This window comes from Fragaria vesca, linkage group LG7 (genome assembly GCF_000184155.1).
Source record: "Fragaria vesca subsp. vesca linkage group LG7, FraVesHawaii_1.0, whole genome shotgun sequence".
In the NCBI taxonomy this organism is placed as follows: domain Eukaryota; kingdom Viridiplantae; phylum Streptophyta; class Magnoliopsida; order Rosales; family Rosaceae; genus Fragaria; species Fragaria vesca.
The window spans coordinates 16,076,581-16,094,999 of record NC_020497.1 but is presented as its reverse complement, the minus strand read 5'-3'; the positions used below and the strand labels follow the sequence as shown (position 1 = coordinate 16,094,999).

The window sequence follows — 18,419 nt, the reverse complement described above, 5'->3', positions numbered from 1 at the left end:
TAATGCTTGCAGGAAGGCTGACAAAATTGTTTCCTCTGAGCAGCAAGCGCGTTAAGGAGGACAGAGAACCAATAGAATTCGGAATATCTCCTTGACCGAGATTACAGTCATTCAGATCTAATGTCGTCAAAGAAGAGAAATGCTCTAAAGAAGGCAACAGAGGACTATTCAAAGGATTCCTCCTTGAAAATAACCCAAAAAATGATAGCGAGAGATTCCGGTTAGAAAAAAGGGAGTATGGCAGCCCTCTAGTAACAATTCCACTCAAATCAAGCTCCACCAAACTCTCACTGAAGTGTTCAATTGATGAAGGTAGTTTCTCAATAGCAGTCCCACTTATATAGAGCTTTGATAATCTGTTCATTTTCTCTCCAAATTCTGGAATCATTTTCAGACTAGAGCAGCCAAATACATCAAATGTTTCAAGAGATTCCATCTCTAATTTACTTGGGAGACTCTTAATACTCTTGCAGTTTCTGAAGTTCAAAATTTTGAGTCTATTGAGAAATGCAATGGATGGATGAATATGAACTAAATTCGTACAACCTTCAAATACCAACTTCTCAATGCTTTGAATACCTGTGAAATCGGGGGTCCTTGTCAACTTTATGGAGTAACTAAGATTGATAGATTTCAACTTGCCCAAGTGCTGTAGAAAAAATGAAGAATGGTAGAAGAATCAGCTTCCATGCATGAACTTTAAAGTTTCAATTATGCTTTTGCAATAACAGATATTCAATAACTTACTTTTACTCCATCCCATAGGTGATCGATATTGCTATGCGCCAAACTAAGTTCAGTAAGTTCATCCGGTTGAAAACCTGGTGGGAGAGTTTTTGAAGGATACCAACTCCATTTCAGAAATCTCAAGGCATTAGGAAGACTTATGGGGCCAAGGGAAAGCCTCAAATTATCAATGTAGAGCAGCTTCAGTTTACACATTATTGAGAAGGCTTCAAGATTCCAATCTGCCTCTTCTAATTCGTCCAACTGTAAGAATATGCCTTCGATGACCTTTGTTCCCTGATAATTGAAAATATCAGATAAGTTAATTCCAGAATCACCTATGTATGTATCATGTATTTATGTTACAGAAAACTATAATGGTGTCCATGCTAGGTGTTTAAAATCTTACCGTATTATTTTTGAACACATGAAAAATGTCTTTGCGAAGCCACAACCGACTGCGTCCACCAGGCTCTTCACAGCACTCTCTTCGAACAATTTCACGTCCCATTTCTTCTACCATTTCATGTATTTCTATTTTGTTTTCTAGTACAATACTTAAGAGACATTTCTCAACAAGAACATCTATTACAATACGAGTGCAAAAGTCAGAACTGTATACTTGTTCAATCATAAGCTCATCGTAATACAGCCTGTGGAAACATGCAATATCCAGAAAAACTTTCTTTTCCATCTCATCAAGTCCATCATAACTTATTTTCAATATCTCGAAGACTGATGCGTTGGGAAGTTGTTCTAGTTTTCGCAATGTAGACCTCCATGCAAGTGGACTTCTTTTATACAAGAAAGACCCCAAAGTTTTGAGAGATAAGGGAAGACCTGCAGCATACATAACAAAGCTCTTAGAGTATTCTGCATAATCTTCTTCAGGCTCATATTTTCTAAAGGCTTTCCAACTAAAGAGCTGGAGAGCTTCATCACCGTATAACCCCTGCAACTCATATGGTGCTTCTATACCATGGGTGACTAGTATCTGTCGATTTCTAGTTGTAATGATGATTCTACTCCTCAAACCAAACCAGTCTTTTTCTCTCACCAAGGTTTCCAATTGCTCTACTTGATCCACATCGTCAAGAACTAGAAGAACTGCTTTATTACATACACATTCCTTTATCCTAGTCATTCCATAATAAACATCCCATACTTGAACTTTTTCTTTCATGATTTGGGAAAGTAATTGTTTCTGCAAACGAACTAGGCCGTCTGTTGCAGTTGCAGACACCGCTCTGACATTAGCAAGAAAGATGCAAACTTCAAACTGATGAGAAATTTTCTCATACACCATTCTAGCAAGGGTGGTCTTACCCACCCCACCCATCCCCCATATCCCTATAAACCGAACATCATTTGCTTCTCTATCTAAAAGAACATCAATGTCCTCCAGCTTATTTTCCATTCCTACCAACTCCTCTGAAGAATAGAATACTGAAAAAGTAGGATGCACTTTGGTCCACAGTTCCTTAATAATTTCATTGATAAGCTTTGTCTCATACCTAAAACAAGAATGAAACAATTCCATGGTAAATATATAAACCTATTAAACACAAAGTTCATTGGTAAGAAATAACTGAACTACAGCACATGTCCTTGTGGAAAACCTTAATGTTTTCTACTAGTCAGATCGATCTAGTAACTGGAGCTCTAGATAACTAGATTGCATTTTTCAGAAAATTGGTGAATTAAGTGCAGAAGTGTAGAACACGCCTAGTATATAATGTAATAAAGATCAAGTAATAACTTGTGTTCAAGGGTATCAAGACAATTTGAGCATCTTCATCTGTAGTAAACAGGACAAGATGAGAAATTATAATTCAGCTATTATAGTTCGTTCATTGAGGCTTTACCTGTAATCCTTGGAATTCCACCCAGCGAGATTAGCCACTTTTGACAGAGCCTTTCTCCACGCATTTACTTCCTTACTATCTTCTCCAAACTTCTCTTCATGTTCACCAAACGCTTCAGCAAAACTACCTCTTTGATGTCTCACATGAGAAGGGTCGACCTCATAAAAGATCGGCAGAATCGTCCCCCTCTCTTCCATGCACTCGAAAATCTTACACAGTTCAAGCAAGCACCAAGTGGAAGAAGCATAGTTTGGAGATAGAACCACGATCGCAAACCTGGACTGCTCGATTGCTGAGATGAGCTCTTGGGAGATCGCTGTGCCTCTTTCAAGTTCAGGGTCGTCTCTGAAAGTCCTGATTCCTCGCCACCTCAGCTTGTCGTATAAATGGTCTGTGAAGCCCTTGCGGGTGTCTTCGCCTCTGAAGCTCAAAAACACGTCGTATTTCCATGGGAAAGCTGAACCAGAAGTGGAGGCTTCAACTTGGGAGTCAACTTTGGTCTTCATCGCCGTTGGAAACTGATTCAGAACAGTTCACTTTTCAAGCACACGATCACTAGAAGTTATCAAACTCCACGTACAAGAGAGGAAACCGTGAAAGGCATGGAAATGGAAGACAGACTGTAGCAAGGTAAGAGGTTTCGAAAGCTGAATATGGACAAATCTGAGAGGAGTTTGACTTCGTTAAATTGAAACTAAGAACATGGGGCGCATCGATTAATAATAATAATAATTCTAAACAAATAAAATACGTGACAAAGCGGAAGAGACGGATACGGTGCATGGCTAGGCGGTCGATGCTTAGTGGGCCAAAGCGGGATGTGGGGTCCACTCTTTAAAATGAATAATTAGTGCGGATTGGGTTCTTTGCGGGCTAGGCGGATATGATTCGCGTCTAGGCGGTGGCTGTGTTAGTGGGCCAAAGCGGGCCGGGGTGGTCCCACCCTTTAAGAAAAGATACGACTTGTCGTTAGTGTAAGAAACTGAAACGCCTTCGTCTTCTCTTAGGGATGGCAATGGGTAGGGTAGGGTACGGGGATCAAAATACCGTACCCATACCTTTTTACATTTTTCATCCCCGTACCCGTCCCCGTACCCGTAATTAGATAATGGAGATTCCCCGTACCCGTACTCTTTAGGGATTACGTTTCCATACCCGTACCCGTACCCGTTAACAATTATGTATTAAATTAAATTTTTTTTTTTAAATACGAAATACAATTATATAAAAGTATGAAATTAAAATCAAATACCAAAATAAATAAGTTTACAATACTTCAATCCAATAAAATAAATACAAGTCTTGGTTAAAACATAACAATACCGGTAAATTTCATTAAGAGAATAAAAATATATAATAAAAAGGAAGGTCCATTAAATGTTTATTAAGAGAATTACAAATTTTTTTACATAAATATTTATTTATAAATTATATATAAATATATATATAATAATAAATTATATAATTATATATAATAATATTTTCATCCTTAATGGGTGGGGATGGGGACGAATATCAAAATACCATACCCGCCCCGTACCCGATTTAAGAATCCGAATACTAAGGATCCCCATCCCCGTTACCCGTTTATACCCGTATATCTTCCCCGTTAGGGTCGAATACCCGTGGGTACCCTACCCGCTGGGGATTATTGCCATCCCTATCTTCTCTGCACAGTCGATCTCTTCTGGAACTGAAAATGAAGAAGGGCTGAAGGGGTGCACATGACATCAAAAATACATCCAACTCATTTCATAATTTTCTTTTCGTTACATTCAAAACATAAGACAAGCTAGAGAGAGAGACAGAGGTGTCTTAGCAGCGAACTACATCAGACGCACTAGTATCTGGTTCTATATACTTCGAAGTTCGAAGAACCATCATTGTAGAGGCACAGGATGTTTTAACTTTTAAAGCAAGACGGTTTGTTAAAGTTTCTTCACTCTTCAGCAGAGTAGTACTCATCCTCACATCCACCACTTGTGCTCGGTGCTGCCTCCGGTGTTCCCTTAATGATGCCACCACCTTGTTCATATTCTGATTTCTCAAAGCCACAATCCACCGTATCTTCCATGTAAACAGAATTGCGGCTCAGCTCTTCCATATCATGCTCGTACAGTGCACGGACTGCACATTGCTTCACCTTTATGCATCTCTTGTTTCCTACAGCTTGAGTGGTTTCGAAAGCGAACTTCACCTCATTGCATGTGTCCTCAAGAGAGTTCCTAGGTCTCCAGAGATGACTGGATAAAACAACTATGAAAAGGTGATCTGAAACAATTTGGGTTACAACGGAACCAAAACCTGACAACACTTTAGAACCATCCCATGTACATATGATTTTATTTTTATCAGAATCTAAATAATCGTCTTCAGGAACCGCAGACGGATTGTCTTGAGGTACAAATAGAGCACATACAGCAACCCCAATCCACTTGTAGCTATTACTTGCATATGAAGGTAACTTCATAGCTACAGAGTCTCCTACACTTTGATTACTAAACCACTCAACAATTTCACCTCCAGGAATTACAAAACTGAATTCCTCAAAAGAACAAGGGGTTCCCTGCACCACAGAAACCATCATATCACACAACAATTGAAGGAGAGAAGGGAGAAAGGAAGTCGGAGAGAAGAGATTACCTCAAGCAACCGTTTTAGCACTGAATATATGAAATAACAACAATCTTGATCACCAACCGTGTTCAAGCAATTGATGCAACTGAGCTGAAATTCCAATAAGCTGCACGAAGCTGGTAGATCTGGGAACACTTGTAAAGAAGTACAATTGTCCATTCTTACCTCTAGTCCCTCGGTTGATGGAAGGCCTGGCAGTTGTTGTAGCCTTTTGCAATTCTCCACAACAATTTCTTTGAGCTTCAAAAGCAAATGAATGCTTGCAGGAAGGGTAACAAAATTGTTTCCTCTGAGGTCCAACTTCTCTAAGGAGGACAGAGAACCAATATCATCTGGAATTGCTCCTTCACCAAGATTACAGTTTTTCAGCTTTAATGTCGTCAAAGAAGTCAGATGCTTCAAAGAAGATAATAGAGGACTCAAAGGGTGAAGACTATTTCTTGGAAATACGCCAAAAGATAATAATCTGAGATACTGCTTAAGAAAGGGGGAGGATGGCAGCTCTCTTATAACAATTCCACACAAATCAAGCTCCACCAAACTCTCACTCAAGTGCTCATATGATGGAGGAAGTTTCTTAACAGCAGTCCCACTCAAAGAAAGCTTTGATAATCTATTCATCTGCCCCAAAAATTCTGGAATTACTTGCAGTTTTGAGCACCCAGATACATCAAATGTTTCAAGAGATTCCAGTTCTACTTCACTTGGGAAACTCTTAATACTTTTGCAGTTTCTAAGGTTCAAAATTTTGAGCCTCTTGAGAAATGCAATGGATGGATGAATATCAACTAAATTTGTACAACCTTCAAGAACCAACTTCTCAAGGTTTTGAATACCTGTGAAATCTGGGGTCTTTCTCAACTTGACTGAGTAACTAAGATCGATAGATTTCAACTTGGCCAAGTACTGTAGAAAACATGAAGATTGGTAAAACAATCAACTTCAATGTATGAACTTTCAAATTTAAATATATTTAAGCAATATATAGCAGATATTTAGTAACTTACTTTAGTTTCATCATCATCCCACAGGTGATTGACATTGCTATGGACCAAACTAAGTTCAGTAAGTTCATCTGGCTGAAAACTTGGTGGGAGAGATTTTGAAGGATACCAGCTCCAATTCAGAAATGTCAAGGCATCAGAAAGATATTTTGGGCCATGAGAAAGCCTCAAATTATGAATGTAGAGCATCTTCAGTTTACACATTTTAGAGAAACCTTCAGAATTCCAATTCGCCTCTTCTAATTTAGGCAAGTGTAAGAATATGGCTTCAACGGCTTCTGTTCCCTGTTATAAATCATAATAGATGAGTCAAGGAATAACCAAGTTTCATGTTAAATAAAATGACAGTGCTATCCAAGCTTAGTGAGTAAACATGTTTAAAATCTTACCGTATTCTTGGTGAAAACATGAAAAATGTCTTTGGGAAGCCACAACCGACTGCGTCCACCAGGCTCATGACAAGACTTTTCTCGAACAATGTCACATCCCATTTCTTGTATCAAATCATGTATACCTATTTCATTGTCATCTGAAACAGTTAAGAGACATCTCTCAACAAGAACATCTATTGTAATACGAGTGCAAATGTCAGAACTGTATAGTAGTTCAATTATAAACTTGGCTTGACATTGCGACGAAAAACATGCGATGTCCAGAAAAAAATTCTTCTCCTTGTCATCGAGTCCATTATAACTTACTTTCAGCACATCAAAAACTGTTCTGTTGGGAGTGTTCCTAAGCTTTTCCAATGCAGAAATCCATGCATCTGGACTTCTTTTATTTAAGAAAGACCCCAAAGTCTTAAGAGCTAAGGGAAGACCGCTGGCATAGCTAACAAAGCACCTAGAGAGCTCTGCAAAATCTTCTTCTGGCTCATATTTCCTAAAGGCTTTCAAACTAAAGAGCTTGAGAGCATCATCATCGTTTAATCCCTTCAACTCATATGGTATTTCAATACCATGTGTGACTAGTAGATGTCGATATCTAGTTGTAATGAGGATTCTACTCCTCAAACCAAACCAGTCTTCTTCTCCCACCAACTTTTCCATTTGCTCTACTTGATCCACATCATCAAGAACTAGAAGAACAGCCTTTTTATATAAACATCTCTTAATCATAGTGACTCCACTATAAACATCCCATACTTGTACATTTTCTTCCTTCAAAATCTGTGAAATAATCTGCTTTTGTAGATAAACAAGGCCATGGGTTGTGGAAACCTCTCTGACATTAGCAACAAAGATGCAAACTTCAAATTGATGAGAGATTTTCTCATAAACTTGTCTAGCAAGGGTTGTCTTACCAATTCCACCCATCCCCCATATCCCTATAAAGCGAACATCATTTGTTTTTCTATCTAAAAGAACATTCATTTCCTCCAGCTTAGTGTTCATTCCGACCAACTTCTCAGATGAATCAAATATTGTATAAGTAGTGTCCACTTTGCTCCTCAGTGCTAGTAGAACGTCTTTGATTAGATCTGTTTCATATCTACAACGAAAAATACAACAAACCCCATGCTGAATATATGAACATATCAAGTACAAAATTACTGTTAAGATGGAACTGAACTACAACAATCACAGTGCTACGAAATATTGAAACTTCATAAGTCATTCAATTAGTTCAATGTAAGCGCACATTTGAAAAACTTTAAAACTTTGGACTATTCTACAACTTCTAAAAATTATTTTTGTGTCATTGATATCTCATTGAGGCTTACCTATAATCATTTGATGTCCATCCAGCGAGATTGGCCACTTTTGTTAAAGCATCTCTCCACCCTTGCACCTTCTTGCTGTCTTCCTCAAACTCTTTTTTATGTTTATTGAACGCTTTAGCAAAGCTACCCGTTTGATATCTCACATGAGACGGGTTGACCTTATAAAAGATTGGCAGAATTGCACCTCTCTCTTCCATGCATTCAAAAATCTTACACAGTTCAAGCAAGCACCATGTGGAAGTAGCATAGTTTGGAGAAAGAACAACGATCGCTGACCTGGATTGCTCGATTGCTAAGAGGAGCTCCGGGGAGATGGGTGTGCCTCTTTCAAGTTTTGGGTCGTCCCTGAAGGTTCTGATTCCTTGCCGCTCCAACTCCTTGTGTAAGTGATCTGTGATGCCCTTGCGGGTGTCTGTGCCTCTGAAGCTCAAAAACACGTCGTATTTCCATGTGAAAGCAGAACCAGTAGAGGATGCTCTGAGTTCGGTGCTCAACGCCATTGGAGAGTGATTGTTTCGTGAGATTTCTGCTACGAAGACACAATCACTAGAAAAGAAATTGTACACAGATCGAGAGAAAGAGGAGTTCAAGAAGAAATGGAAATGTTTGGAGGGGAGAAAGAAGAAGACGATGATTTTGACTTGGCGATCTTTCACTCTCTTTCACCATCAAACTTGTCAGGTGTACCATGTATATTATTTTGATATATGTTCATCGATACCCAAAATCATTTGTCTAATTCATCTAATACCAAATCAACTGCAGACCATTTCAACCTTACGAATGACTCATTGCACCCTAATATCCTATTTTGCTCTCATTTCTTGTCTCAAGGATATCATTCCCATTTCATGAAAGTAACCTCAAAGGTAACCGCGGGTACGTATATGCACATTTATCCATCGACGCTGGTGCTTGTTAGTTTGAATTCCTTGCTTAGCAAAGGGAGTGCATTTATTGGAGCAAAATATGGTGGCAGTTATCGCCGTCCTCTAATCGCCGGTGCTACCTTTTTCTCCTTCTCCTAGTCAGAGGCGGATTGTCACATTTATGTACATCATACTTCGATTTTCTACAATCAAATCCTATGAAGGATCGAGCGAGAGACTCATTTCAACAAGGAAAAACCTTTTCTATCCATTCTTGGATGGACTCATATTTCTCCTTCTCCTAGTCATAGGAAGATAACAGAGTAACCAAAAGAAAATCCATTCTTGGATAGTTGGATCAAGCCCAAAAAAAGTACAGGCTCTTCTAAGCTGCTAGGCCCAAATATTAGGAAAGAAGCATTGCCCACAGCCCACATAACAAGGTTTTATGTTCAGAAACCGAATCTTATACAATCTAGCACTCTTTTAGATCAGCAGCCAGCTATGACCACGAACAAGTATGAGACTATGAACAAGAATCAATTGTATCTCCGAATCCAAATCCAAATCATTTGACAGCGGATTTAGCTAAAATGCAGATCCTAACTTGTAATTATCGTATAAAAATGAGTGATCACACTTGACGGATAGCTTAATTAGCCCACTTGATCGATTCATCCCCTTCCTCTATAGCAAGCACCTCTCTGATGCACATATATGGATAAGAAATATCAATGTATCATTCACAAAAGAACTGTATATTGGATACTAGCTAGCTAGCTCGATAATCGATATGATATTTTTGAGACCTTGTATGAACCTTTTACGTAGATATTTCTGTTCAAAACCTATACGTACAATCACACTCCCACTTCCTTGTGCAAGGAAGTGATCGTTCATGATAAGGTAATACTTATCTAGTTATCTTCAAAGAGAGGTACGTAGGGCCTATATAAACCTGTAAATATCGTCCAAAAACTACACCGAAAGAATCAGATTTTACCGCCCAGAAACATTAAAGTTATCTTGATGAAGCAGCTGCGATCTAACTTTCAACACTGCATGATAGGACGGAATATTTGTCCCATCTGCAAGGGAGGATGAACTTACTGCAGACGAAGAATCTTCAGTACCTCTATACGCAAAGTGCCTGAATTATTGGTCCTCTCTGACTCTGATCACACACACACATATACCTATATATAGTGCTTAATCTGTATCTTTCTTTTAGCAGGAGATAATGCATACAAGTATAGAAATGATAATCGATCATGAACCGAAAGACAGAGAAACCAGTAGCGCAGGCACGCGGCAAAATTAAAATGAAAAATCTGAAAGTGAATGAGGTACCAAAGTTTGTTTGGTGATCCCCACAGAAGTGGCCGGGCTCTTCCTCTTTGTACGTAAGAAACAAGACAAGTACTCTTTTTGATACGAACTTAGAATTGCATTTTAGCATTATGTAACACAATTTCTACTTTTCATATACAATGTACGTACATAGTACAAAGTTAGGAATATATATGAGCGTGCTTTGTTACGTGAAATATGTATATTGCATCACTTAATGAGAGAGATAGACCTATAAATTAAAGAAATTAAAGGTGCAGCTATATATTCCACCACCCTGTCATTTTTTTTATTCACCATACTTACTCATTTCAATCACCTACATTTTATCTTGGGGTAATAGCCGCACCCTAAAAAAAACGAATTTGGCTTATCTACTTAGATTATGTTGCTTGGATTTGCTTTGATGACTTCTAACCATTAAATTAAGTACAATTTGATGACTTCTAACCATTAGATTGAGTACAATCTAAGATCACTATGTCATCCTTATGTCATCCTTACTTCATTTAATGGTTATAAGACATCCAAGCAACTTAAATCTAAACAGATAATCCAGATCCGAAATGAACAGTCGACTAACCGTTTCAAATGGCTCCATCTTGGCAAGATTTTTTGTAGGAATTAGTATTATTATTGGTGATATATATCGATCTCCTCCAATCACTCGATGACAAGCAATGGTATGGGCAAACCTTGTAACGATATAAGCCTTTATAACAAAACAGAACAGAAAGAACATGATCGAGAAGAACCGCAGCTCACTACTATCACATTCACAAGAACCCTAGCTTATTGGCTAAAGAACTTGAAAAATTCCTTTGTAATTTACATGACAAATTTCGCCAATATAGAATTGATGCTTCTGCCACTGTGGCATGTGACGTGGGCTTGTCTTCTTGAGGGGATTTGACTAGGGCGGGCACCCACCCATCACGTGGACTAGCCGGCGTTGCCCCTCTATGGGAGCCTAGTGCCGTTGTTACAGGACAAAGAAATAGTCACTTACAATCTGCTCTAATCTCCTCTCCACCAATTATCATCCATCTCCCACGTGGGACTACTCCTCTCCCCCACCCCACTCATCTTAGCTCGATCCCAGGCTCCTCTTTTTAACCCTACTTCTGCTTCACTTCTTCTGTACTGGTTTTGATCGATCAAACTTTCTAACTCATCATACTACACAGCTCTCTCTGATTACCTTACACTGTGGCAAACATCGATCCGAATCCTCAGGTCTCGATCACATACAGTCTCCCCCAGCTGTTTCCCACCTCGAGTATTCGTTTAAATTTACACTCGATCAGCTCTCTCTCTCTCTCTCTCTCTACTGATCTATCAAGATCACACAGCTAGCTAGATAGAAGCAGAGAGACATCGATCATGGGAGATTCTTCTGCTTCATACATACACCTGGTAACTGATCACTGTCGGATACTGCTATAAGCTTTTGGTTTCTGGTTGATCTTTCTTTTTTTTGACCTAATGAATTGTGAAAACAGGTGCAGCACCTGATAGAGAAGTGTTTGATCTTCCACATGAGCAAAGAAGAGTGCATGGAAGCTCTGTCTAAGCATGCAAACATCACACCTGTCATCACCTCCACCGGTTAGTCTCCTCTGATCTTCTTTATTCGATTCCTTTTTAAATCATCACATGCACGAATAAGGAACCGCGAAGGTATATATACCAGAGAAAGAAGTTACTGTGCAAATTAACCAGGGTTGTAACTAATTAGGGTAACGATCATCGGCTGTTGGGGACTCAAAGATTCATTCCACAGTTCACGTAAATGATATAGCCATAGAACCTTTGCGGCTAAGCAGAACAATTTTGTCATGAAATAAAATAAATATCATCAGCTCCAAAATAATATCATCAATAAGCTAGCCCTACTAAACTATGATCTTCAATAAGTTTTGAAGTTAGCTTACAAAAAAAAAAAAAAGTTTTGAAGCCTCTAGCTGGCTCAATCAATCCGATATTGGATTCGTACAACGAAAGCTTTCGAAAAGGCAACTCTTCAATACGTTTGATTCCTTAGGAAGTAGGCGCACTGTTTCGATTGCTAGTAAAAATCAAACACTATGTAATACTTTTTCCATTACTTAGCCGGTGAAAAGCATAAACAAGCTCCTTGTGCATGCGACTGTGATCTTACCTTCTGTTATGATCCATCAGGCGTTTAAACCCTGATATAAATGAAATACTAATACTGATCATCATGAATGTGCAGTGTGGAATGAACTGGAGAAAGAGAACAAGGAGTTCTTCGAGGCGTATGCAGTGTCTCAGAACAAGAAAAATCAAATGTCTGAGGAAGAGACAAGCCAATTGATCCAAAAGATAATATCGGATTCCTCCAAAGATTCAGACGACTAGCTAACATGCTATCGATAGCGATCTCACCTTGGCTTCTGGTTGGTAGAGAGCCTTCAATATATCTATATGAAGCCAAACTATTCGTATCCCCACCAGATCCCTACCCCAATAAGATCAACAACAGTAGCAGCATTGATCATATATATGTAGTCTGATTTGCATGAGGTCCCCTACCCGTAAATATATTGTTCTTCTTAAACGAAATAATAATAATACGGAAGCGCACGGATCTGTATATTTCAAATTGGTCCCTCGGTTTTCTCTTCAAATAAGGCTTCATTGCCATTTGCCAACATGCTTCGTCTTTAGCATATTGTATTTTGCATCAACCAATCACTACACCTGGCCTCGCCGGTGTTCTTATCATTTCAAGGAGTTCTATATCATTGGAATCAAACAAGGATTCGAGGTTGTAGCATTCCATCAGTTAGAAGTGAATTTGTTTGATAATGAAATGTGTTCTCTTGTTCTTGTCTTGCATGATTAGATAGAAGCATCTCGATGTTAAGTTTAGGGTTGTAGTTATTTTAACAATCTGAATCATTTGATCACATTTTGTGTTGGTACGTACGTTCTTGATTTGTGGCCGGAGAAGTTAATTAATTAATTAACATGTGAATTACATGCAATTATTTGATAATGTACTATTTGTATAATGTATATTAATGTACTATATATTTGTACTCATTATTAATTATATACGGCATATATACATATACATATACATATACATATGGACCCTTTCACTAAGAAATATCATGTTTTTGGCCCCAAAAAAAAAAAAACTATTACGTACGTTTATGTGACTTGTGGCGAAATTGGAATTTTATCATTACAGGTACGTTTTTTTGGCAGCATCATGTCGACTAACCAAATTTGATCATCCCCCCTTTAACAAAAATCAACAAATATGGGATAAGATGTACTGTCTTGGAATAATTTCGTACGAGTATACATTGTATGGTAGAGCTACATAGCCATATATGTATGGTAGATATTCATTTTAGTAGAGTGTTCTATTGTAGCTCTTTTTGTGAGTTTATCGTGGTGTGCATGGTGGGTCAAGACCTAGAAAGTTCGTGTTCGACAAATATGATTTGAAATGTCATCATGCCTTGTCTTATAGCAAATGTGTTTATATGATGTTATTTGTTCATACTTGAGAAGTTATAATGAATGAAGCAAATAATGTGGGGACTGTGTCATGCTTTCGTCCTAATCATTCACTTTTCTTCTTCTTCTTGTTATTGATTGTTTGTTTGCTTGTCTTCTTTTCCTCTAGTTCAATTTTTCCCAAAAATCTCAACTCGGGTTTGAAGAACAAAGTTAATCAAGGCCATATTTACTACTAATCCGGCCTTTGAAGGAAGAAAATGGTCAATTTCTTGCATGAAGGAGAGTGTTTGGAACCTTGGATCGATGATATGAGTACGTTGTCATATTGATCGACGCGTATTCAAATACATTGATTTATACTACAAATTCCGTATACGGATCCAATTTAAGCTGGTTTGCATCATTCCTTAGCTTGTGGTTTAGAGATGCCCTCGAATAACAACACAGGATGTTGATGCAGCACTCATTGAGATATGAGTTCTGAAAGCGTCTTGACAAAGGCATATGAGGTTGATGGAAAATGTGACATGCAGAAAGTGGTCACCAGACTGCTTATTGGGCCCAGATTAATTTGGCCCAATAACATGGATGAAACTGATCCAGAGACTTTGCAGTGTTGTCAAAATACCAAGGAATACATAGCTGATGATAGAGATTTATTACATTTATTTAGGGATTGGGAAAGAATGACTAGTTTAGCCACCATGTTGGACATTCATAGCAGAAGGCCAGAAGTATCACACATTGCTTAGCATAAGTAAACTTCAACAGACCGGCCTTACAATCTAAACCCTAGCAGTTGAGTTTCTGCTCCCATCCTGCAATAATATATTGATCTTCGGGAGTGGTCTTCTCAAACGATGGCCTTGACAACATCAACTGCAAAATTGATATCAGAAAACAATTAGAAAATGCATTTCAAAATTTCAAATCGTTCACTTAATCCTATTTCTCTAGATCGCAGAACAATAACATGGAGACCGAGAAGGAGAATCACATCCATTTCCAGAGAATCAAATTATAGTTGTTATCCTACAGTATGGACATCATTCATTTGAACAGCATATATACCTCAAGGTAGCCACGGACATGGGTCAAATGTTCAGGGATTTCCCAGTTCTTGAAATGGGGAAGAGCCACCGGCACATGCAACAGTCCTGGTGTCAAGCTGAAATCAAGAGCAGTGACATCCTCTCCAGCAATGTATGGGCCCTGTTTATCTCAACCATATTAGCTCATATTACAGATCACAAAACTGTGAAACACCAGGATTATTATCATTTTAAAGGGTTCGTTTTGATTTCTTGATCGCGTACATTTTCCCTAATATGCTCATCGAATGCCTCCAGTTCATCAAGCAGAGCCTGTTCTGTCCCATCATCGGGATCATCACTCTCGAGGAATGCCTCAAAGTTCCCAAAAATATTGCATCCCCTGCAAATTACCATACAAGTGATACAACGTACAGCATCAGAACATATCAATAAGACAATAATAATTCTTAATTTCATTTCCATAATAAAAAAAACATTTGAATCACAAAGCACCTATAAGGCCAGTGTGATCAGACGTTTTCATGCCAAAAATACATTAAACGAATCAAATAGGCTAAATTTCAAACATTTGAAGAATCGCAAAGAGTTGCAAAATTTATGTGCGAGAGAGAAAGTGCATACACTCCTACTAGATGAGGAGGAGTGTCGAGAGAAGGTTCAGGGTGAAGTTCCTCAATTATTCGACAAATCTCTTCAGCTTGAAGGATCCAATGGCCATGTTCATTCTTCATCGCAGGCAACTCTCTCGAAGGAATCTCGTCTATGAACCTATCAATCAAAATCAAAAACCCAATTCCTTAAATGATCATCCAAAAATATAAAGGAATAATGATCAGGCATTTGGATCCCTGTGTGATGAATTAAAAGTTCAAAACTTTTAGAAATACCATTCAGGCTGGTCATCCAAATTGATGAGGTTGAGCTGGTAATCTAATTCCTTCTCCTCCAAAGTGGCAACAACCCTGTGGCAGAAAGGACCTGCCCAAGAACCCTTTCGTCAAAAACCAATGAACTTGATCAAAACCCAGAAAGGAAATTAAAGAAGAAAGAGAGAGGGAATGTGAGCTTACAGTCTCCAAGAGTTTCAGGGTTACCTACAGCAGCCTTGGCACAAATCTCAACCATTTTTTATAGCAAATGAGAGTGAGAGTGGAGATCAAAGGGTGGAAGGGAGTGTGAGAGAACTGTTCAGGTAAAGGGTATATATAGAGTTCATATAGGTTGCTGTTGGCCTGAAACTTTAGAATCACAAACATAATTGGCCAGTAAATTATTCAGAAAAAAATAAACACATTATACATGAGGTTTTCTTGGGTAGAAAGAAATGCATTGGTAAAGGAAGAATTTCTAGAATCTTCTTTCTATCTCTTTTGGCTTATCAAACTACACCTTTAATTTGGGAATTGACATTTGATATGTCCATTTAGTAATTTGGACTGTTGGGTCTTATAGATTATATTCATTATAGTCCCCTTACATGAGAAATTGAGAGCAAAAGAGGTAAATGATGAAATGCATGCTTCACTTGGCCAAGACCAAAGTAAATTGCATGTCCTTAGGGCAATATAGCAGACCTTTTCTTCTATCGCTTGTGTCGTTATTCTGTGATTTCTGTCTATCGATCTGGTGGCATTTCCCCCCTTTGTTGCAAGTGTTTAGGCTAATTTAGTGATCTAGAAAATGATTCTACGCTAAGCGTAAAGGCCGGGCAAGTCATCCTCAACACATGTTGGGCATATATATAACAATAACAACTTGTTAGGCTTGCGGCAACGCTTTTTGTTAGGCATGTGCGACGATCGTTCAATGTTAAGGTGTGGCGGTGGCGGGGTCTTTCAACTTAGATTGTGCATTTGTGTTCAGGCGTCAGATCTTTAAAGACTTGTGTTTAGCAGAGTGTTGGTTGATCAACAATAATTCGTTGCATATTAGGCTCCTATCAAGATGGCAACTCTTCCATTCTCTTTTTTCAATCATGTTTTTAGAGAGTCCAATAGAGCCACAAATAAAGTGACTCTTAGATTGGGTTTTTGTTATCATTGGTATATATATGGTCCTGTTCTATGGGAAATTGAAGGTTGCATAGTCTCTTTGTAACCCTTAAACTCTGATCAATAAAAATATCGTCTTTTATCAAGAAAAAAAAAAATAACTATGCTTGTCATTTGAATAATTTTTATTTTTTCTAATAAAATATTCTTCAATAATATTTATTTGCATCTAAAAATTCAAGAAGCCATGTATATACTTATTTATGGCTCCCTTATTTACAATTAGAAACGTAATATAAATATAAACTGTCACGTGAAGACTCAAAATCTGAAACAAAATATGTGAAAACTACTGTCTAGTGAAAATGATTCATAGTGATCCAGTTCACACTCATGACCCAGGTTAACTCTTAACGATGACCAACCCTGAATTTGCTCTTAGCGATTGAGTTTTTGCTCCCATCCTGCAATAATATATTCATCTGCGGGAGTGGTGTCCGTAATAGATGACCTTGACCACATCGACTGCAAAATTGATATATATTAGAAAACAATTAAAAGATCAAAATTCCAAATCGTTCACTTTATAACACTAGACACTAGTAATTCCTGATAATCAAGTACTATGCAGAAAATAGATTCACAAACAGTACAGGAGATTTTCAGAGCATCAGCAGCACCAAAGTAAAGATAAATATTGGAACAGAAACATTGTCATACTTGATGAAACATGCATACTCGACAATAATAGTTGTTATCCTAAAGTATGTACATCATTCATTGGTAACAGCATATATACCTCGCAGTAGGTACGAATATTGGGCATATCTTCAAAGAAATTATAATCCTTGAAATGGTTACAAGCCACTATAAAATTCACCAGTAATGGTACCACGTTTATATCAACAGCAGTGAAATCCTCTCCAGCAATGAATGGACCCTGTTTATCCCAAAGCATATATATTAGCTCATATTACAAACAAAACTACTGTGAAAGACCTTGATTTTCATTTTAAAGAGTATGTTTTTTCTTGATCTGAACACACGTACATTTTCCCCAAGATGCTCGTCCAATGCGTTCAGTTCTTCTTGCAGACCCTGCAGTGTCCCATCATTGGGATCCTGGCTCTGGAGGAATCCCACAAAGTACCCATACAGATTCTGGAATCTATGTTCCCTGCAAATTACGATAGAAATCCCAAAAATAAAGTCAAGCACACTATTCGTACGACAACAACAGAACATAGCAATAATAATTAACTACAAAATATTGTGCAAATTAACAGTTCCAAAAAATTATGTGCAAGAAGAAAGTGCATACGCTTCAGCAAATTCATCAGGAGTTGCGAGACGAGGTTCAGGGTACCATTCCTCAATCATCCCAATAATTATCTGAACATCATCGACCCAACGGCCCTCATGCTTCATTGCAGGCACCTCTCCTGAAGGACACTCGTCTATAAACCTATTAATTCGGAACCCAATTCCTTAAATGATCCAAATATATAAAGAAATGGTCGGGCATTTGGATCCCAGTATGTCATGAACAAAAGTTCAAAATTTCGAGAGATACCATTGGGGCTTGTCATCCAAGTTGATGAGGTTGAGCTGGTAATCTACGTCCTTCTCCTTCAAAGTGACAATAACCCTTTGGCAGAAAGGACCTGTCCAAGAACTCTTTGTCAAGTTAATGAAATTTGA

At 38.2% G+C, this 18,419-nt stretch overlaps 3 protein-coding genes and 1 pseudogene across 4 annotated transcripts in view; 1 reads left to right on the top strand and 3 right to left on the bottom strand.

Annotated features, from left to right (window-relative positions):
• Positions 1-3,097, bottom strand: part of LOC101312397 (TMV resistance protein N-like) — a 5,259-nt gene extending 2,162 nt beyond the window's left edge. The window contains exons 1-4 of the mRNA XM_004308790.1: positions 2,592-3,097; positions 1,136-2,240; positions 748-1,023; positions 7-649 (exon numbers count right to left, since the gene is read on the bottom strand). Of these exons, the coding sequence (XP_004308838.1) occupies positions 7-649; positions 748-1,023; positions 1,136-2,240; positions 2,592-3,097 (2,530 nt within the window). The remainder of the gene's footprint in view (positions 1-6; positions 650-747; positions 1,024-1,135; positions 2,241-2,591) is intronic.
• Positions 3,098-4,317: 1,220 nt separating this feature from the next.
• Positions 4,318-8,554, bottom strand: LOC101296326 (annotated as a pseudogene). Its single transcript, XR_185261.1, has 4 exons — positions 7,956-8,554; positions 6,622-7,723; positions 6,236-6,517; positions 4,318-6,134 (listed from the first exon to the last, which is right to left on the bottom strand). The product of XR_185261.1 is annotated as a TMV resistance protein N-like (transcript).
• Positions 8,555-11,314: 2,760 nt separating this feature from the next.
• LOC101296040 lies at positions 11,315-12,848 on the top strand. Its single transcript, XM_004307414.1, has 3 exons — positions 11,315-11,590; positions 11,677-11,782; positions 12,411-12,848. The coding sequence occupies exons 1-3, from the start codon at positions 11,558-11,560 to the stop codon at positions 12,554-12,556; spliced, it is 285 nt and encodes a 94-aa protein (XP_004307462.1). The 5' UTR covers positions 11,315-11,557; the 3' UTR covers positions 12,557-12,848.
• A 1,356-nt stretch (positions 12,849-14,204) lies between these two features.
• Positions 14,205-18,419, bottom strand: part of LOC101312105 — a 4,537-nt gene continuing 322 nt past the window's right edge. Inside the window, exons 2-12 of the mRNA XM_004308789.1 lie at positions 18,292-18,382; positions 18,040-18,183; positions 17,769-17,895; positions 17,518-17,658; positions 17,160-17,243; positions 15,798-15,852; positions 15,615-15,705; positions 15,349-15,495; positions 14,989-15,106; positions 14,744-14,884; positions 14,205-14,551 (exon numbers count right to left, since the gene is read on the bottom strand). Of these exons, the coding sequence (XP_004308837.1) occupies positions 14,465-14,551; positions 14,744-14,884; positions 14,989-15,106; positions 15,349-15,495; positions 15,615-15,705; positions 15,798-15,852; positions 17,160-17,243; positions 17,518-17,658; positions 17,769-17,895; positions 18,040-18,183; positions 18,292-18,382 (1,226 nt within the window). The 3' untranslated portion in view covers positions 14,205-14,464. The remainder of the gene's footprint in view (positions 14,552-14,743; positions 14,885-14,988; positions 15,107-15,348; positions 15,496-15,614; positions 15,706-15,797; positions 15,853-17,159; positions 17,244-17,517; positions 17,659-17,768; positions 17,896-18,039; positions 18,184-18,291; positions 18,383-18,419) is intronic.

Coding starts and splice junctions, on each gene's coding strand:
- LOC101296040 (XM_004307414.1), top strand. CDS start 11,558: ATGGGAGATTCTTCTGCTTCATACATACACCTG. Junction 11,591..11,676: donor CTGCTTCATACATACACCTG/GTAACTGATCAC, acceptor TTGTGAAAACAG/GTGCAGCACCTGATAGAGAA. Junction 11,783..12,410: donor ACCTGTCATCACCTCCACCG/GTTAGTCTCCTC, acceptor ATGAATGTGCAG/TGTGGAATGAACTGGAGAAA.